The following is a 21,189-nucleotide window of genomic DNA, read 5'->3' as shown; positions in this document are numbered from 1 at the left end:
TCCAGAAAGTATTTACAGCCCTGCTGTTAATTCCTTGAAGCGAGGCTCAATCTTAACGTATATGAGTACTACGCTTAAAAACAGATGGTTACCCAGCTGCCAGCTTCTTGTCATAGCCGTAAAAATCATACGGAAAGCACAAAGAGCTCTTTCTAGCTGCCCCAATTGCAGCGCTCTCTTGAAAGCTCTACCTTTGGCCTTTACTCTGAAGTGCAATTAATTAAACAGCTGAAAAGGAGGCGCGGGGAGGTCAGCTCTGCGCTGCCAGCGTCCCCTGCACCCGCCGTGTCCCCGTGCYGCTCACGCCGGGCCGGTCTCCGGGTTTCGCTCTTTAAATGGCAACCGCAGGCGCGCGGCTCGAGGCCATCGCAGGCGACGGCATCGATTGCACGCAGCTGCCGGCGCTCACGGCGGAAACTTGCTTTGGGGAAGTCGAGGCCTCCAATATAACGAAGGGCATTAGTGGAGACTCTTCTTTTTTAAGCGGCTGCGCTGGTTTTGCGGYGGTTTTGCCCAGACGGAAAGGGCTCGAGCTGCACAAGGCGCTGCAGGTAGCGCCACGTSCACCAAACGGAGGCCGAGGGCTGCACTGCTTCCCGCTGCTCTGAATCCCAGAATCCCAGGATGGYTGAGGTTGGAAGGGACCTCTAGGGATCATCCAGTCCAACCCCTGCTCCAGCAGGGACACCCAGAGCAGGGGGCACCTGGGCGCATCCAGGTGGGTTTGGGAGACCTCCAGAGCAGGAGGCTCCGCAGCCTCCCTGGGCAGCCTGGGCCAGGGCTCGGGCACCCTCACACTGCAGAAGTTCCTCCTCACGTGGAGATGGGGCTGCCTGGGGTTCAGCTTACACCCAYTGCCCCTTGTCCTGGCACTGGCCACCACTGGGAAGAGCTTGGCCCYTTCCTCCCTACATTCCCCTTCAGGTCCTTGGACACATTGATCGGATCCCCTCTCAGCCTCCTCTTGTCCAGGGCCAACTCACTCAGTCTCTCCTCGTATGAGAGATGTTCCAGTCCCTTCATTTTACCACCGTTTATTCATTTTACCACCGCTTGTGTTTCCAGTTGCAGGAAAAGCTAAGWGCTTTGCAGAGGGCAGGGAAAGCGCGTGCAAAGCCGCTTGGCTTTTGCGGGCAAAGCCATCAGCTCCTCTAGCAACATCAAACCAGGCATCCTTAAAAACTCTTTCTCCACTTGCTTAAACTTAGTGAAACTTTAGTTGCAGATAAGCTTTCTGCAAAGGTTAATTCTAAACATMGGGAAAAACATAAAAAGGAAATTGCTCTTTATCAAGCATGACAAAAAGGGTTGACTTTTCTTCTAATCTTTGATAAGAAGCTCTTTCCAGCTCCTTTTTGTTMCAGTAGGATAGAGCTAGTGAGACTAATAGCACGAGGTTAAATATGGGTAAAATACTAGCCCTARATATTCGTTTTTACTAGTACTTGATTTTAGTACGGTCTTAATTCAGCATTTCTGAAAGCTTTCTTGTGCTCCRAAGAACAAACTAAACCAATTTACAACATGGTTCCTATTCCTGATCGAGTTTTAAATGGCATTTTGTTACCTGCCTTCCTGTCCTAAGCCTCTCAGCRCACGGCGTTTAAGATGACTCAATTCCCACACATCAACAGGCAGCACATTTACAGCGAAGAACATGAAATTATATCCCCCTTTCTTATGCAGAGCAGCCAAGTTAACACACATCTTTTTTTTTGTATTTAAAAGATATATGAACGTCATTTTTAAAGTTCACTGAAGTGTTGCATTACTTGAGCAGAAAAACTAGCAATTAAATCTCTGTATTGTCAGAAGCCAGAAYGACAGAGTCTCCAACTTCTATAAATACCTCGGGGGAGTTCAGTCATTGGAACAGAAGTTAAATAAGATTTTTTCTCCTAATCTATTTTCCTCTAAATAGAAAAAGATTTTTCATACTCCCAGAARCTGCACAGCTGCTTAGAAGTGCATATTAAATAAAGCTCTGGGACATTCATAACACCCTCCAAAAACTACCTGAAGGTAATTTACAGCCTCAAATCTTGCGCCAAGTTTCCCAGGCTTGGCAAGGTGTTTCTGCAGGACACAGGCAAGGTCTCCACGGATTGCTGTGCTCAGGACACTGTTACCTCATTACATTTTCAGTTTCCTGGTCCTTCACAACAGTTCGGCCTTATAAAAGCCGATTTCGCCACCAGCAACGCTTGCATCACTCTGCACAGCCGTGGATTTGGCAACGTGAGAAAAATCAGGGGAGGAAAAGAAGTTCTTGCAAAGAAATAACCCAGGGAATCGACGAGCAAACGCTCCTGCCTGGACCACGCAGGGATTCACATCGTCCAGAGGTCACAGCATCGCTCTGGAGCGAGCGTGGGGCCGACGTTCACACAAGGGTTGCGCTCAGGTAAGTGGACGAGCAAAGTAGGAAAGAGCTTCCCAAGGCAGCCCGTGCACAGACTTACCCCTTGGCTTCCTTGGAACTGGATTACTGGCTTTGATGTCACAGCATCCTACAAAAAACAAGGCAGAGAGATTCTCTTAGAGATATGAAATGCTCCAGCATTCAGTGTGAAAAAAGCCACTCAGCTTCATTTTTTACCAATATTTTTTCCTTTTTATTTTAAGGAAAAGGGTTCTAGGAGATATGCAGAATTCCAAGTCGGAAAACAGACTCCTGAAACAATGGTTTGTACCTCAAAAGGGATAAAACTGCCGTTTTACCCCTGCTTTAAATAATTACCTAAAAAATCCACCTCGGAGGGACCGAAAAGCCGACCACCTGGGTACCACTGCAGCCTGGGTTCCTCGCTGAGCCCTAAGCCCCATTTCCAGCACACACTTCGACTGCCCATCTCATCTCTCGTAATGTAGGAGTTAAAACAGTGGATGTTTCAGGGAAAATTTTATTACATTTCTAGCTCTGAGCAGGCACTATGCAGAGGATTTTTTTTCCAACAGAAACCTGGCCAAAGCAAAGCACGAGTCCAGTGCAAAACCCTGCTTTCCCGTTGCCCACTTCAAGCACCAAGTTTTTTCCTTTACACTAATTTGCTTACGTTTTGGGAGGTCACTCTGCTGGCAAGTTTAAATTACTGCCTGCTCAGGGCAGAAACGCAACTGAATTCAATTATTTGGGTCCTTTTGCCAAGAGACTAAAGCCTGGTCTTTAGCGCTGCTTTGCTGGGATTCGGCAGCGATCACCAAGGATTCAAATTCCGACTCGTGTTCGAGGTTTCTACCCCAGGGAAAGGGAATTCATGAAATCCAAACACACTRAGACAGAGGGTTTGGGGGTTTCGTTTCGCAAGTCTGGTGACGGTGTTGGGTTTATTTCCTAAGCTGTGCCAAGTGTTCCAAGAAACACTAAGACATATTCGTGCTGTGTGTGCTCCATGGGGTGGAAAACCAGGCTTTGTGTGGGTAACGCTCCGAATCCTCCGCAAGCCGGAGGATTTATGAACAGCTTGAGACGTCATTTAAAAACAGACGCATTTCCATGTAAATCAGAGATGTTTTCCCAGGTAAAATGCTAAGAGGAGCTTCATGAACAGGTTCAGACAGTGTGACTGTCCTGGCTGCGTTGAAACGACACTGACAAAGAATGGGGCTGATCTGCATAGAAAAATTTGTTGATTTGCAAAAAATGGACATTTACATCCAGCAGCAGAAGCCTTAACAGCAGGAAAGCCCRTAAGTTCCCCAGGTGCTCTTGCAAGACGCTCCCAAAGGCTTTCAGCCCAAGAGGGAAGGATCTAAGCCACGGCAAGGTGGCATTAGCAAAATAACAATGTCACCAGCAAGAAAAAATCCTTTACCGCAGATGAACAAGCTCGCAACGACACAAAGTCCTCGGTGCCTTTTAAGAGCCAGCCTAATATAATTTAAAAGGTCTGCATCGYACCCGAGGTCCTTAGATCTATAAGTTTAACGAGCAAATAAGAATCTGCCCAGAGTTGACAGCACTTGCAGTGAATTTTGCAGGCATGAAAAAACCTTTAGGAAGAAACAATAAACAACGTCTTGCTCTTCGCACAGAGATCACTAAATTCCTGGAGTGCCACGACACCGCATACCACAGCGCACTGTTCATAGGCAGCTTTTTGGCCAGCTTTTTGGTCACGGTGTCAGCATGTGCTGTGCAACGCGGCCCTGGCTTCATACAAACACGCTGGGGAGAACAGGCATTTGGAGGCGTGTAAAAGTTTTTGTGTTAAAGAAATCTCGGTCGATATCTTGTATTGCTAATTACAAATTCATGAGGGTCTCCGTTTAAATCTGGAGAATAAGTGGAATGAAAAGATAACACGAAGCGTGGAAGGGGAATAATGAAGCAGGGATGATATGAAGAGACTGCCACACAAATCAGGATAAGCTCTGACTGCAGAACTTGCAAATTCACTGATCTCTTTAGGACACGGGTTGAAATTCCAAGTGCAATCTCCAACTTAAAGATTAGGCTTCGTGCAAGTTAACCGGGCGGCTTTAGCGCTGCTTTATCGCGCTGCACTCCTGGAATACTCCACTTCTACTTCACTTCCCRTGCCCAGAGGGTGGCCAGTTCTCGTGCCGTGCAGAAACGTCAGCGTTAACGGCTCCATCCCGCATGGAGCACCACAGGGGAGCGGTGGATCCCGGGAATCCCAGCATTTTTGCATGGATATGGTGAGTATTATGAGGTTCCCTGCACGTCTTCTCTAGAAGAGCCACGCACGCCCCCGGGATAATTAGGGATTTAAGTACTTTTATTAGATAAAATTAAATTCCTAGGTGGACACCTTCATTCGGAACAAAAGCAAACAGATGGACTAAGCTGAACTGAATTAAAGTCGTATTTCAATTTATATTCTGAGCTTATTTGGATTAACTTTCCTGAATGCCCGAGCAGGCACAAACCCATGCTGGAGAGAGTTCTTATCACTTCCAAGAAAACCTCACCATCTCCTGGAAAACCAGCCAAGTTCCCTTCCTGGGAAAACCAACTACCTTTAGTGTCCAGTAACAACTTTTTTACCCTCTTTTTCCATTCCTAAAAAAACTACATTACATAAACTACAATTGCTACGGCATTATATATTTTAGCAACCCAGCTGCTCTGCCTTATTGCAGCCCTGTCTACCTTTCCCAGAGCCCGGCAAGCTGGGGGCTGCGGCGGATTTTTGGCAAATCCGAACTCCCGGTGGGACTTTGGTCCTGGGTTTGGCAACGAGATGGGACAGGAGCAATAAATGGGTCTGCAACTCAGCACCGGTGCAGCCTGCTCGCCTGACGCAGGAATAAAGCTGAAATCTGTTAGTCTAAAGCCTTAATGGAGCCAAGAATAACAACTGGAGGATGAATAGGATGGAAATATAAATCAATCACAGCGTTATTTTCTCTTTTAAGCAAGAAGGCAGCAGCTCGAGGGTTGTGGACCGGGCACCTCGCAGTTTAACAGCTTCCCCAGCACCAGGCTGGGTATAAGACACTCAACCTCCCCTTCCTCCTTTTCCATAAGCCCACAGTTACTTACAGCTTCCTACTTCCAGCAGTTAAAAGCTTTGCTTCCAAGTAATACAACACTAAGAAATAGTAGGAACACCAGAATGTAGAAAATTTGTGCTCATAATGGCTCTAAGAGCCACGAAAGCGAATGCAAAACTATTCAAATAGTTTCCTAGAAAGATCAGGGAAAGCTGCTGCGAGCTCTTAGGAGCATCAAGCAGGAAAACTCGGTGAGTTATTCCTGCACGGAGGCAGGAGCTACAGCCTGTCCAGGCCTGGATGGAGCATCTGGCTGCACGGAAGCAGCAGCTCCATGGGAAGGTCAGGAAGGTTCTGACATCCGGATGTTCCCATCGAGCGGCCGGCTGGAAATCGCCCCGTTTCTTCGGGGAAATGCAAATAGTTAAATACAGCGTTTCTGGAAGTTCTGCGTTTACTGGAATTCGCACCGGAGGCAGGGTTATATGGAAAATATTTGCCTATACTTGGTATTGGGGTATTTGTCTATTTTCTTGGATGCTGAGAGTGGCAACTGCAGMGCACACAAGGCAAAGGCAAACTTGTCCTTATTTATGCTGGAGCAAGGGAATTAGTTTCAGAATGCAAAGCTTGCAAACGTTTAAAATTAGTAGGGAGAATTCCAATATACAGAGGCAGCTATAAAATAACATCAACCCCAAGGCCAGCGATGGCCATTTCCATCTATGCTACCTATCAAGCCAGCTACAAAGACAAGAAAAACCCAAGCCACTTAAAACTCAGGCATTTCACACTMATATCCCCAGCTCAGCGAGGCTGCTCTTTACTTCTTGGGTTATTACTAGTTTGTGATTCTTTTATGCATGCAGTAGGTGCAAATAAACCTGCTCCTTGACTTCCCTTTGCTTCTCAGCACAGCTGCAGGAGGATGAAAGAAGGAAAGAAAGAAAAAAAAAATTAAGAATAGGCCATTCGGGCAGACTGAAGGTTTGTGCAGAGAAACAGAGCATCTTAGAAATTCAGGTTTCCACTTGCATTCTGCTTCAAATACATCCCGCAGACTTCGCAAAGCAAGAGAGCAAAACAAAGCAAATATACCCAGCGCCTCGCTGGGGCAGACTCTCCGGAGACCTATRCACCGGCGTCCCGAAGTTCATTAAAGTAGCAAAATATAAAAATCCCCGGGGAAATACCTTTGAATATACCCTTGGTGGCTTTCAAGGAGGCGGGTGCAGGGGGACGACGGGTTTAGTAGGAGTCGATTAGCAAAGTCGGCGTCCCGCAAGGCCGGCGCTGGGCGGGAGGCAGCAACCAGGGACGCTCTTTAACTCCCCTATTTACCTATCGGCTGCACAACATTAAAAGCTTTCGGAGCCTCTCCGTTATGTAACATCTATTACTTACAGAATTAAGACCCCGTCTTTCTGCAATACGCTGTGAATGGGTAATTTAAGGGCTCCTAATAGTTCCGGTTGAGGCTGCGGATGGAGCTGGGTTTGCAGAGACTCAGAAATGCAGGCAGAGATGAGCCCTCCCAAACCAAGAATACCAGACATCATACAGTTATATAAGATATACGGAATATACACTAAATTCCTTGTTTAGAATTGCCTTATTTTAAATTGTTTGTCGCGGTGCAGGTCATTTCCGCAGTCATGTACCTGCTCAGGCTCAAAAGCAGGACTGTGCCCTACAGAAAAATGAAGTTTTCTATTAAAAYGTCAGCACAGGGCTTAAAAGAGGTGACACTCGTGAGACCACAGCTCCGAGATGACTTCAGTTTCAGAGCTGCTTTGCAAGAAAGCGTGGCCAGCCAAACTGTGACACTGCTCCATGCAGTGCATGGGAGACGCCAGCCCGCTGTACACACAGAAAAGAGCACGGGTAGACAGTAAAACACGTGATGATGTTAAAAGCCATCGCCTGACCGGGGGCTTTGTGCCTGCAACGTAAAGCAGAAGCTCGGGGGCTGCGTGGCCAACAGCCCGAGTCAGCAAAGCGGGCAATTGCAGCGCTCTGTCATGGAGATGTCATCGCGCAGGCACGGGCGCCGAGCTGCTCCCTCGCGTCTCTGCTAATCCGGCTTCAAAAGATCTTAGGGAACACAGCACCATGGACTGCTGATACGGTTCCCAGCTGCAGGATGCGTTTGGAAACCTAAAGCACGAGGGCTGCGGTGCAKGGATGAGGCGGAAAGGCTGCGGGGTGTGAAAACGGAGGGAGGTTTTTCTCTTAACGAGGGACTTGGGGAGAGGTGAGACTAAGAAACGCTGCAAGTGGAGCCATCCCACTGGTGGAAACTCTCCGAGGATCCGGGTAACTCRCGGCAAACCTGTGTGGAGAAGCCGCAAGGGAATCCCTGCTTCCCAGGGCAGCCCCAAGCTGTGTTTTGCCTCGTTTTTCACATGCAGAAATCGGCCTTTGAACTCCAGAAAAACAGATGTTTCCAACACAAAATGACCCTCGGATCATCTTCAACACCCGGCAGCAAATACGGGGAAAGGTGCAGAAAGCTCCGACTCGCCGGGAAGCGTCCCGGGACAACGCACACGTTGCTCGTGGTCCTCAAGCCAAGGCGTTTGGCTAGCACGAGGCACAGTAGTTTTCCACTAGGAAGCTACAAACGCACACGATTTGGACGCGCTTTCCAAAAGGAAATCAAATAGAGGATCAATTCCTCAGAGAAACAATTATTAAGATCCTTTTATTTACCATGTGCTGGTGCTCAACACCTAATGCATCTTCCAGAGCACAACTATCCCGATTGCTGTAAAAGATCCTCTCCGGGAAGCCCTCTGGGATGAGCACGCTGCAGTGTCTGTCACATCCCTCGCCAGAGGTGGCAGCCCCAAAGGACTCCTTGCAAGCCCCTTCCCGAAATTCCACAGCAATTCCAATACATTCAGCTACCAACTGCCCTTCCCGAGCAGGGAGATGGATACGGGTGGGTTATGCCACGAGGTGGACACAAACCACTAGGAGATGACTAGAAGCTACTGCTTGACCGCTATTCCAGCTCAATACGCAGCTACAGGAGAGCAAAAGCAGGGAAGCAAGGCGAGGAATCCTGAAAAACGATCTTAAGGAGGATTCGTTTTAGGGATGCAATGGTCTGTAAAGACGAGCTTTGTTTTTCCAGCCAAAGGATTTAGGATATCCAGGGAAAACCCAAGAGTCCAAGCGATGTGTCCAGAGGAGGTTTCCCTGTTAGGGAGCAGGTTAGTGCAGGGACACGGAGGGCTCGAAGCCGCAGGGAAAGGGGGACACAGGCAGGTTCGTTTTGAGACACTCCTGTGCTCAATAATACCAGATTTCTAAGTAACACTTTCCTTCTAAAAGGCCCCTTGGTCACGGGCAGTCCAGACTGCTTAAAGAAGAGCTTAAAGGAAGATTATCCACAGTTTAATCACCGCAAAACTCTCACCAACTTCCATATTAACCAAACTGGGCTCCTTTCTGAGGTTTTGCAAGCAGCCAAATCCACGCATTTTAGCTCCCTCTGTATCAAATTGCCCCAAATGCTTCTTTTTATTACTSTTTTCCAGCGAGATTTTTCCTTTGTAACAATAACAGGCAAAATGGGGGAGGCATAAAACAAGTGGAAACAGTATTTCCTAAAGCACTTGAACCAGATCATGCCGTGCTGGCAAGTTCGTGGTAGGAATTAAAGCCCAAAACTAGAAATAATTCTACTGCTTGGGTACTCTTAAAGAGCTAAACAGAGCTCAAGGAAGTCATTTGATGTTCCATTAATGCATCTCCGACTGCAACCCTTATTTATTTAATAGCAGCCACTGTCCTTTGCTTATAGAGCAGGAGAAGGTTTTMAAATGAGTGACTGAGTCGGAATTCAAGTCATCTCCTAGGGCCCGAATCTGTCCCTTTCTCACCCAGCAGGACTGAGTGGCTTTTAGCATGGTTAGATGTGCCTGAGATCCACGAGCCACACAGCAAATTAAAGACAGGAGGGACAAAAGAGCTAAATAGTGGTATTTTTAAGCAAAGGAAAACAGATCCTCATAGATTTGGTTTGGAGACACGGGGCAAATCTCACCAGGAAACAAAATTCCACGCGCAAAAAGTCCCGTAGCGTCTACATCCATTTGAAAAACGACTTAAGCTTAATAATTATTAAAATATCCTCTACGTAGCACGGCGCCGGTGTCTGCACGCTTTATACAATCCCAACTCTGTGAAAGGTGAACAGCAGTTCTGTTTTTCCCTAAGGGCTTTACTTAAACAGTTTTATGAGCCAAGAATCATTAAGGGGTTTTAGATTCTCTTAGATTTACATTTTAAAAGCCATTCCCCCAGCACCAGATATCTTCAGTGAAGGATTCCGTGCTTCCTCCCAGAGAATASGGGGGTTTCTGCCTATTTACTGCATGTTTGAGATGTGCTTGCATCTTAAGGGACACAAAGCAGCGTCTCACCATCCTGAGGGAAGCAATTTGACYGTGGAAAGTCACCTGGCTTGCCACCATCTAGCTCAGAAACGGCTGTTTTCACCATTAACCTTCCCCAAAACAACATCAGTAGCGCTCCTTTTGGTCTATTTTGATGACCAAGTTAAGCCTGCGCAATGCAACTACTTAATAAACATGTGGGGCTGTTTATTTTGGTTGTAGCCTTTGCTCGGGACAAAACGCTTAGCTTAGGAGGGACCATCATGATACTGTCTCCTCCGCACGCTGAAACGGCTTCCCTCAACTAAGCAAATCATCACGGCTGATAAGAGCCGAGCTCTTCCACCCGAGGCTGAAGGCCAGGAGCTGGAAATGATGYGAAGTGACTAGAGCACAAGATTTAGAACCAAAATTGTCCCCTTTTCACCAGCTCTCCYGGGGTGACCTCCCATCACACACGTCACCTCTGGGCTCCGGCTCCTCCAGCTGTGAAACGCGGCTGCAAAGATTTCCTGCAGCATTTGCAGAGCATTCGGGTCCCTAAACGGGAGCTGGGTTGTGCTGGTACCTCCAACTCCTGCTTTTCAACCCAAAGATCATTAGACCCTAAAAGAGGTTCAAAGAGCAGCAAAATTTACAAGAAAAATAAGTATATGAAGAGCGGGTTTTATAACAACTTGTCATTCTGGAAACCTCTCGGCCTGCAGCTATGGGAGAGCTCAAAATAGACATTTTTTGAGCTACTTTGAAAATTAAAAACACACTTAAATGCTGATGCCTTCTGCTCTAGCTGCTTTAGTGGGTTCTTGGCTACGCCGATCACTTTGGAGCTGTTTTTCTTTTATCTATTGGGCTGAAAGGCAGTGGGCCAAGGGGAGGAGATGGGCAACTGCAAGCAGGTGAAAGAAGGGAAAGCAGGGAAAGAGGAAAATCTGCCCGTTTGGCACCTTATAGATTATATATAACAAGCAGGTAATTCACCTTTTCAGCCCGAACCAAGGTAACAYTGCTTTTATAGCAAAGAGGTTATTTTAGGCGGTTTTACCAGCTCTGTCGTGTCGAGCTGCTTGTGCAAAGCAAGATGAGACATTTCACACATCAAATTAAAGGGACTCAACGCAGAGCAACACTGGGTTACAACTTATACAACAGGTGGAGTGAAAGATCAGAAGCTGACAGTGGTTTCTGACCTAGTTTTAACAGGAAAACAGTCAAAGGGCTGCAGAGACTGAGGCTGAAGGGGCTGAAATTCCAGTTTTGGAGCCTTTGTGCCCAGGGAGCCCGTGGACATTCAAAGTGCGGCTGGAGCGGCGCAGATATCAAACAGCACAAGGGGCAAGAATTCCAGCTGCAAATTCCGGGCAGGAAGAGAAGGATTTAGACAAGGCAGCAATAAGGCACAAAGGGCTTCTCTGCCCTGGCTTTGGGGCAGCACAGGGCCCACCATGAGGAGGGCTGAAGCTTCCCGTACGAAACACGGGAGGGGATTATTCTTAAAGCACAGCGGGTTTTGCTTTTTTTCCTGAACAAGCTTTCAGCTGCTTTTCTCCTGAGAACGCCAATGTGCTGTCARACACCTGGGCTTCGTTTGCATAAGGAGAGAGAAATCAAAACCCCTTTATGCAACCGAGCAGCACCGGAGGTACCGAGAGATGCAGGAGTTTCGGTGCAGGGAAGGACCCGAGCGGTGCCATCCCAATAAGCTCCTCGGGGGCCTCTTTCCTCCTCTTCCTCCCTMTTCCATCCGAGGCAAACCCCCTTCTGCTGGGCAGCCACATGCTGCTCTCAAGCCTCATTAAGGAGCATGATGTTGCTGGCCCAACACGTCCCGTTTTTAAGTGACCTTTGTACCGAGCACCGCGTTTCCAAGCTGCTGAGAACGGAAAGCAAGCTCRGTATCCCCGCGTAGAAGAGGTATGCGCTGCTTGTTTGCCTTGATTTTAGTTTTAAAAAAAAAAAATATATCCACCTGTCGGTAAAGCAGCCATAAAAAAGAGTAATTCTATCCGAAGGGCAGCTGTGACGGCAGCGGCCCCGCTAGCCCTCCTCGGCGCTGGACTTATCGCGCAGGGTAAACAGCAGCGACTATCAGTTAATGAACAACGCAACCCCGGGGCTGCCTTTTAAACGACGTTTGAGGTCTTTTCATGAAAATGCAGCCCTTGCAAGCCACCAGATTTGCTTACGACAGGCTCGTTTGGTTTAGGACGTGTTAAGAGGCGAGGGCTGATTCGCTGGGCCGTGTGCTCTGAGGAAGGCTCGAGCTGGCTGCTGGATTGTCACTGTGATCCTGGTCTTCCGCATGGTTTTCCTGCTTTTCTCGCAAGAACTATGAAAGGTGCTGGAAAGACCAGGTCACCCGGAAAACAGGTTTGGACTAGTCCTGTCCCGGTGCCCAACCATTCCCTGCTGGCACTTAAGGAATTGTAATCACCAACGCGCCCAGATCGCATTTAAACCAACCTGCGGACGACGCTCTAGGAGCTGCCGGCAGCTCTGTGATAATCCYGAGGCGGCAGAGCCAGAATCCAACGGGGATCCCAAGGGAGCCCCAAGAAACCCTTAACAAAATTCCCGCAGAGCCCACCAGAATAGGGGCAAAACAGCCACATTTGGTTTTCCACCATGTCCACCCCAGTGCATTCAATGCCATCCTCTGCCCCATCCTTCGGTGCTGCCTCCTCTTCTCCAAGAGCTCCATGAACGGAGCCACCTGGAGAAGCCGMCGCCAAGTCCAGCTTCCTTGAAGAGGCCTTTGGGTGGAAAGCACAGAAATCGCTCTGTTTTGCCTACGCATTTATTTGCACTGCTGGCCTGGTTGGTAACAAACCTGCTCCAAAAATAAAGCGACACGCAGCACAAGAAAGAACACACTCTTCTAAACCTAAAACCTACCCCTAAAAGAAACCCCGGCCCAACGTTTCTTTGCTCCTCCTCAGGACACCTGCAGAAGTTAAAACCTGTACCAAATTTCAAAAAGGAACATGAAAAAATTTTAAGATAAATGCAGTAAAAACATGCCACCTCCGCTGCGTGACTAGAGACTGACTGCAAAGCTGCAAGGAGCTGGAGCCTGTGCCCCAAACCCCCAGGGACTYGGGGCATTAAGATCGAGAACCTCCCCCGTGTACAGAGTCTAGTCAGTTAATCCAATTCACGCATGCAAAAGCGGTGGTAAAACTACCGAGCTGTTGCTTAATTGTCTGACCAGAATTTGGGGTCTAAATAACAACCCCTACAAGCTCGAGCTAGGCGAAACTCTTTGCTTTTTGAACTCAGTCCATCTGAGGTTATAAGAACACGTCTTCTTGATGTCAGTGTCCTTAAATTCAGCCTTAGTGACAAGAAARGGGCCTTTATGTTGCGTTCAACTGCTTTAACTGGGAGAGAAAGCAAAAACTTGGAGCGAGATCTCGGCAGCACCTGCGCTAGATGCATCTCCAGCGCGAATGACCGCAGGGTATCAGCGGGAAGGTCATGGAAACCTGCCTGGCACTACAATACCAGCCCTTGCAGGCAATAAATCTCTTCCTTCTTGCCTTAAGAAACACAAAACCAGAACGTTCTCGACTTGAAGGCAGTAACCACTGCTGCACCATTTTTATGCACGATGAACAAAATCCTTGATATTCTTGCAAAGGATTCCAGCTTCATGCATCTAGAAACACGTTTGGAACCGATTTCAGTCCCCACTGTTCCCCATCAACTACTCCACACATTTCAAATGGGTTTAAATTCATCCATAAACGTTATTGCAGCATCATTTGCTTCATCCATTACTGCCTCCCTGTACAGGAGTCTCCCTACCAGGAAACCAAGCAGGGAGAAGCACAGAGGCCCTTCGATAACTCCAGACCCTTTTATTCCCCGGCTGGAGAAGGAAGCAGGACCCGGAGCGCCGCAGGTGGCACCGAAAGCTCCCTTGAGAAGACGTTGGACCGTAAAGCTCCTACGCATCAAGAGAGCCTTTTCCCGGGCAGCGCAGGAGGTTCTCAGGTCGGTGACAGGGGTCACAATTTGGGTTTCACCCCTTCCGCCAGCTGAACAGCCCTAGAAGTTCAGGCAGGTGCACACAGATTTTTTTTTAAGCCTATTTCAATGAAAGAGGAACCGATTTCCRAGAAGAGGGCCATGCAGCCCAGCCCGTCTCCAGCCGCCCCCGCTGCCCAAGGAAACACGGAGCTGCGTCCCCGAGGTGACGCAGGGAGCTGCTTCCCGTGGAGGCCAGTGCCAGGACAAGGGGCAATGGGTGTAAGCTGAACCCCAGGCAGCCCCATCTCCACGTGAGGAGGAACTTCTGCAGTGTGAGGGTGCCCGAGCCCTGGCCCAGGCTGCCCAGGGAGGCTGCGGAGCCTCCTGCTCTGGAGGTCTCCCAAACCCACCTGGATGCGCCCGGGTGCCCCCTGCTCTGGGTGTCCCAGGGGTTGGACTGGGTGATCCCTGGAGTCCCTTCCAACCTCAACCATCCTGGGATTCCAGGCGGCCAGCAGYGGTTCTGCCCTGAATCACGAGGCTGTAGATTCATTTGGGGATTTCATTTTGTTAGGGCCCTGCAAAGTGGGAAGCGAATTCCCGACCAAGGCTGCCCCACGGCACCCGCAGCTGGGAGCGATGCCCAAGGCCGGGCAGCCCTTCGGAGCGAGGGCTGGTCCCTTCCCGAGCCTCTTCCGAGCACGGAAAGGTGAGCCTGGAAGAGACAGCTGCCTATATACTTACACACTTATATACTTATATTACTCCCAAGACACAATTTCCACTTGCCCAAGCTCAGGCAGGGTGGGAAAAGCCTCATTCACTTCCCTGCCACTCCGCCCAGGCTGGGATCCGCAGAGCACCTGCTGCATCCATAYGGAACAGAGGTGCACTAATATTTGCCAGGATCATCATCTCTGGAAGGGGTAAAGCCAAGATTTGGGCATCAGGATAGATCAAACACAGGAGAAGAGGGCGCAGAACAGCCGGGACACGACGGGGTTGCAGCCGCAGCCTTCTCCTCCTGGCACGCACCGTATGGGTGATTCTGGTCCTCTCAGACACGCTTAATCCCTTTAAATATCACAGCAAGTTTTACAAGATAATTACGAGTTGGGAGCATTATTTCATTCCACCAACTTAGCCCTAATACACCTCACTGTATGCCAAGAGCTTGGTTTCCGGAATGAAAGAGCACTTTTTGATAGTGAAACAGCCTTACGCTGATTTCTACAGCATTTTTCATTTCTAAAAGGCCCRGTTTTTCCCCTTTTCTCTCCTTTGGCTCCTGCACTGCCATCACCCCGTTTTGTACGGCACTTGTGTGAGCACYGGGGAGGGATTTAGCTCCAGACAGTGATAATTTGTCTTCACTTTTGTCACTAGTCACCAAGCGGCAGAATGCAGCTTGTCCACATGCAGGGGCTCTCAGAAAGGAGAAAAACGATGGCAAAAAAAGCCTAGAAAAAAATAATTCTACCAGTTTCCATGTTCCCTTCTTTTTGGGGACTGGGGAAGACAGAAACACAGCCCATTTCATTTTCTCAGAGAAYCTGGAAGCCAAAAACAACTGAAATAAGCGCCAGGGCTGGAAAGGTACAACAAAACTCACACAAACATGAAGTCTAGACACTGAAATGTGGAAATATGATTCAAATAACCACAGCTGGCACACAATGTATAGATTGCAGGCCCTCCTTGAGTGAGGATCCAGAAAAGAAGATTAAATTAATATCTTCTACTTCAGTTTTAGAAAATATGGATCTTTGGGGCATAAAAATACTGAGTGAGCATTTCTTCCATCCTGCTGGGCTTTTCGCTCTTACGTAACTCGCTTATTCTCGTTAAATAATGACAATTAGCTGGAACTCTCCTCACAGMGTGGACCTTGTAGGGACAAAACTCCTTGGGCACTGGGCGATATCTCCCTTATCAAAGGGCAAGCCCTCGAGTGCACTGTGCAGGCCTGGAAAAGTTTCAAGCAAGGTGAGTTGGAGAGGATGTCCATGCTGGGATTCGCAGGATACTCCAAAACACCGGATTCAGCCTTTTCCTAAGGCAAGGAAAGACGGGAAATAGAGGGTTAAGAGCAGCCTGGAGCTACATGAGGGAGGACTCCAGTCGGCTGGAGGTGGGCAGCCAGGTCGAGCCACGCTCACAAGCACTGACCTCTTTGCGAGTTAAACAAATGTTGGTTTCTTTAAATTAAAAAGGCACTAGTCCAATGTAAAGAAAGGAGAGTTCAAGGGCACGGAGCGGTGTTTTTCTAGACTGCCTCTTTGCTGGAACAGGGCAAGAAAGGCTTGGGTTTGGGAAGGCTGCAGGGATGCACTCCAGCAGCCTGCAAGGCAAGCGCAGAAGGGTTATCAGCCTGCTGGGTATCACCGTTCTCCAAATAAATAAAATAAAAATAATAACCAAAAAGAAGTCAAAAAGCAATACTAGGTTACCATGGTGTGCAAAAACCGCCTTATGTGCACAGGATGTTTCCAAGCAACACAGGAGCTACTGTAGGAAACTCTTATCAGCAAATCCAAGCTCTTTTCCTGGCTAAAGCATCTAGGTCAAGCTGAGGAATGGTGCATGAAGACAAGTAGTCCTGGCGATAGCTCTTCCATAGTCATTCTATGGATAAAATATTAGCAAAGTACAAGTTATCTGTTTTTTTTTTTTTTTTCCATTAGCATTAAAGCCACTTATAATGATGGTTCTTCCAGAAACAACATTAACCTTAATTATTCAGAGGCAACTCGAGCTCATCCTTCTTCAAGTCACGCCTGACACCAAGCAGAGCACCACTCTACCTCTCCTCCTGCTCCACCAAAGGAAAAATCAAGCCAATATATTAATTATAGGAGTCAAAAATTGGAAAATTAAGGACAGGATTTTGGACATAGAGCATCTCTTTGGAGTCCACCTAAAGCCATGCGGCCACTCCATCCATTCCAATGCCTTCTCTTGCACATCAGCAGCAAAGCCACTAAGTCAGAACGGCTTCTTCTCCCAGGGATTAATCAACACAAATGTGTGCAAGAGTAACGCACTCAGTCTCTCCCTTCCCATTTTCCAACACGCACAAAAACCAGGGATTTGGAGACGCTTCCCTAGTTCATGCTTAGAATTTAGACCAGAGTCTAACACAAAGCAGGGCACGGGCAAGCCGTTCAGGAGATAACGCGTTCAGATGCCCTCAAATGCCTTTTAAAAATCCATTTCCCCTTGCTCACGAGTAACAGGGAGGGTTCTGCCGTGCCAGCAGAGCCTGCCCTACGCCAGCAAATTCTTTCAGCAGTCCCCACGGGTCTGCACGACGGCAGAAACCAACGGAACAGGTTCGGAAGAAAATGATGATGTTGGAGCGTGAGACATGCCGACTCCCCACGCGAGCACAGGCTGCTTTACAAGCCAGTCAAGGCACGATTTATTAGTGCACGTTAGTCACCTCAGAGGCCACTGCAAGGCTGGTTTTAAGGGACTAATCCAAACGCTGCCTTTGGTCAGATGGGCTTCACACAGAGGCAAAAACTTTACAGTAACTCTCATTCCTCCCTTCGCTGCTGTTTAAATTCAGCTGGAAAGTGCAGAATGAGCTGGCGCGAGGGTTGAGTCTTGCAAGGTGATGAATTTAATCCCCACGGTCCAGCTGCTAAATCTATTGACACCAGTGCCAAAACGCTCCAGTTATAATCCCTAAAAACCACCCAAAAATCCAGTATCGTAAGACAGGAAAAGCCTATTGGCTTAATGAACTTTGCTCCGCAGCAGTATTAGCAAAAAAGTTATTAATGCACTAATGGAATTCTTCAAATTAACAGCGCCCATTTAAGACATACAATTTGTTGATTAAAAGCAGACAGTGTTTGGGGGAAAAAAGCAAAAAAAAAAAAAAAGGATTTTGTCACAAACTTTCTATTTTCCCTTGGCACGTCCCCAATTAGACCTACTTCTTTAGTCTGCTACCATCAGTATAAAAAGGAAAGCACGATGGGTTTATAATTTGCCACCGAATCCCATAGCAACTGTACGTCACTTCAGATGTAAATTACAGACGATTCCTTCCCATGCAATTTGAAAACGATGAATCTATAATTTGAGCAGATCTAAAGGGTGGTCAAAAATGGTATATGGTCGAGGGAAAAAAAGAAAGCTACCCTAAATAATTGAAAGGAAACTGCCACAGGCCAGAAACTCCTCCTGCACAATGTTAAGTGTCTCTTTGTCTCCTTCCCTTCAAGTGTTCAGGACCATTTAGCAGGAGTTTAGCAGCTCGCACTGTTCCGCATATCCCGTCCCAAATCTGCCTTGGAATTCTTGCTGTGCCAGGAGCTGCCTCTGCAGGCGGCCTCCTCCTGGCTGATTCATTTGGTAATGTCACAGTCTCATGTTACTGATGTCATAACAGCTTCAATTTTGACAGACTCCAGCACCAGGGAATTAATAGGGCAGGAAAAAACAGGTTGCGGGAAAGGAGCAGTGATGCAAAAGGCTCCCYGATAATTGTGTGAATTCTGATTCCAAAGGCACGTTGTTCTCCTGACACCGGGAAGCAGGAGAACACCTTGGGTCAGCCCCACGAGATGGGTTTTACCCTAAAGACCCCGTACTGACGGCAACAGCCTTAATTTGGCATTTAATACGCTAAACACAGCATCTATAATGATTTGCTCGAAAATAAAAGCCTGATTTTATTTTGAAGGTGACTCTACAGATTTGATTTACCCTCAACCTTTAAGAAAACATGACTGSTGTCGTTATTGGTTTAAAAGGAGCCCAGGAAAAGCAGGATGCTCCGAGCCCGGGGAAGCCACTTTTGCCAGAGAAGGTTCCAAAATTCAGCACGGACAGTAGAGCACGGGGCAACGTGCTCTGGTTATCTCAGCTTAGCCCCCAATAAATATTTGTGYGTTTGCCAAAGTTCACCAGTGAATYGGRTGGTGGCTTCGGTTCAAAACGCTGCACGTGCATCCTGCAAGCCAGGGTTGGTGGTGGGAGCTTGGGTGGAACCTTTCTGTCAACGTACAAGCCAMGAGAAATGCAGAAAGGGAGGCAATAATCACGTCATTTACTGTCAAAAGGTTATGTATTGTGCTCGCTCACAAAATAATAGTTTTTGAAGCATTCAAAAGGCTGGAAATTCCCTCATGAAGGCTCCAGGAGCAGCTGGGGCGCTGTTTGCTCCATCAGCACCTAGGCCACGTACCAAGAGCCGGGCAGGTTTGCTGTGTAATGCCTGGAATTGTGYGTTCGGATTTCCACTTCTCCGGAACCCCCTAAATATTGCTAAAAACATGGGTGTGAAAAGCAAGAGATGTACCTAGGTAGAGCAGATGGTGACAGATACAGTATCCTGTCAAAACGGCATGAACAGGATCCAGGATAAAGATGGAAAGGGGAAAATAACGGCAGATGTGTGTCCTCTATGGGACAGCAAGATGCCTGGAGAGAGACCATGAGAGACAAGGGACAACCTGCACCGACACCCAGGGGAAACACCAAATAAGCCAAGCTAACAGAGAACTGCAGTCCTTGGAGACCAAGAAAGGTGGTTTTAGGCTAAAACACCAAAACGGCTCCATTTCGTCACTGGGCAAGCTGACTTAGGACACATTTTCCAAYGCTCGGCCTCCGGCTGCAGCGCTTGTAATTTCACAACCGCGTGGAAGCCGTTCTGGGGCGGCAAGTTACACAAGGGGCAGACGGGCAACCTTTYAGGGGCTCTGTACGATGCCAATGTAATTTTTTTTACCATAAGAAGAGCAGTACTTTTTTTTCCAGCTGAATATCTGGAGAAAATTCCCTTACGGACAAACAGGCACACGCAGCCTTGCAAGCTGSACCTCTGCCGCTCTCTGCGTGTCCCCTGTATGCGACATGGAAACAAATTCCCGAATTCCTGAAGCACGGAGTCTCCCTGAAACACCAGGCTCGACGCACGAGCGCGTTATCCCAGCGCATAAAACAGGTCGGACTGCACACGCGTCGGACACAAGGCAGCGCAAACAACAGTATTGGATTCCAGGCTATTATCCATATTACACAACCCTGTCGTCAGTTATAGCGCGTTTAAAACCCAACCGAGCAGCAGCCTTTGCAATTTTTTTTCCATTTACCTACTGCAGACTCATGTGAAACCGAAGCCCGGGCTCCACGGTGCATTAGGAGGAGCTTCTTGGCATCTCCTTCAGCAGAGCGTTTCGGAGGAAGCAGAGAAGCTCAACAAGCTGGAGGAACTGTTTATAGAACAACTGCAGAATGAGCATATGTGTTTAATAGCCCACTAATTGTGGCGTTATTCCCTGTGCAAACATGCGAGCGCTTCTGCTCTTATCCTTTCCTGCCCATTTAATCACCAGTAGCCTTTGACTATTTCTCTTTGGGGCGGCGGTGAAGGAAGCAAAGTTCATTAGTGGCCCTTGGCCACCAAACAATCCAGAGACCAGACTTCATCTGGAAAATAGACAGCACTATTCAYGTGCCACAGGGACTCGGAAGAGCTTCCCAAAATATTTAACACAGCTGCCCATGGTCTTCCTCCTCTCCACCCATCCAAAATAAAAGCTTTTCCTAATCTATAGGCTGAGTTTCTTCAGGGTTCTTCCTTCTTTAAGAGAGAAAAAGCTGACAACCAAGTTCACATCCAATCCACTTCTTGCTACTTACTTCCCATAACGCTGATAAACACTCATTAAAATACAAGTTGATAAACCCTAGAACGGTAATTACCTTCGTCCTCATACAGAGATTGCCCAACTCAGTGATGTGATGTAACCAACACCCTAAATTAAAAATAGTGTTGTGACAACATATGGTTTATCCTACAGAAGCTGGCGGGCAGGACGCCGCTAATGACAAACGGGTTCGGTTCCCAGCTCCCTGGCAAGGTGAGGGGCCGGATACAGAGACACCGGGTGCAGGACCAGAGGAAAAAGGGAAAAAAAAACACYAGACATAATAATAATAACAGCAATAATCACAGAAAGGAGAGTTTTTTAATTCCTTCCAGSTCCGTCGCGGGGACGGTAGCCGAGTATTCCCATTATTCCGTATTTACGTGACTAATAAGCTCTCTGGACGCGTTTCAAGGAAATATCTCGGCAGGGACGATCTGGAAATTTCAAAACGCGGCCGCGCTGGAAGGGACGGAGAGCGGCACAGCCCGGGGGGGGGCACCAGGACCCCCCCCCAAAGACACCGACCCCCCCAGTCACCTAATGGGGACATCGGGGACAGAGGGGGGACTCACCCCATCTCTGTCACCCACCGGGGGGGCCCGTGCTCCTCGGTTACCTATGGGGGGGTGGCACCGACAGCCCCCCCCCCAATATTCCGCCCCCTCCCCCCCCCACCCCCC

The 21,189-nt window shown here is 48.1% G+C and overlaps 1 protein-coding gene across 1 annotated transcript in view; it reads right to left on the bottom strand.

The window, feature by feature from the left end:
* Window positions 1-21,189, bottom strand: part of ELL (elongation factor for RNA polymerase II) — a 45,291-nt gene that overhangs the window by 23,529 nt on the left and 573 nt on the right. The window contains exon 2 of the mRNA XM_026038871.1: window positions 2,463-2,510. Within this exon, the coding sequence (XP_025894656.1) occupies window positions 2,463-2,510 (48 nt within the window). The remainder of the gene's footprint in view (window positions 1-2,462; window positions 2,511-21,189) is intronic.

This window comes from Nothoprocta perdicaria, unplaced genomic scaffold (genome assembly GCF_003342845.1).
Source record: "Nothoprocta perdicaria isolate Ctin4 unplaced genomic scaffold, notPer1 scaffold_218, whole genome shotgun sequence".
Lineage (NCBI taxonomy): Eukaryota > Metazoa > Chordata > Aves > Tinamiformes > Tinamidae > Nothoprocta > Nothoprocta perdicaria.
This window is presented reverse-complemented; position numbering and strand designations above follow the sequence as displayed.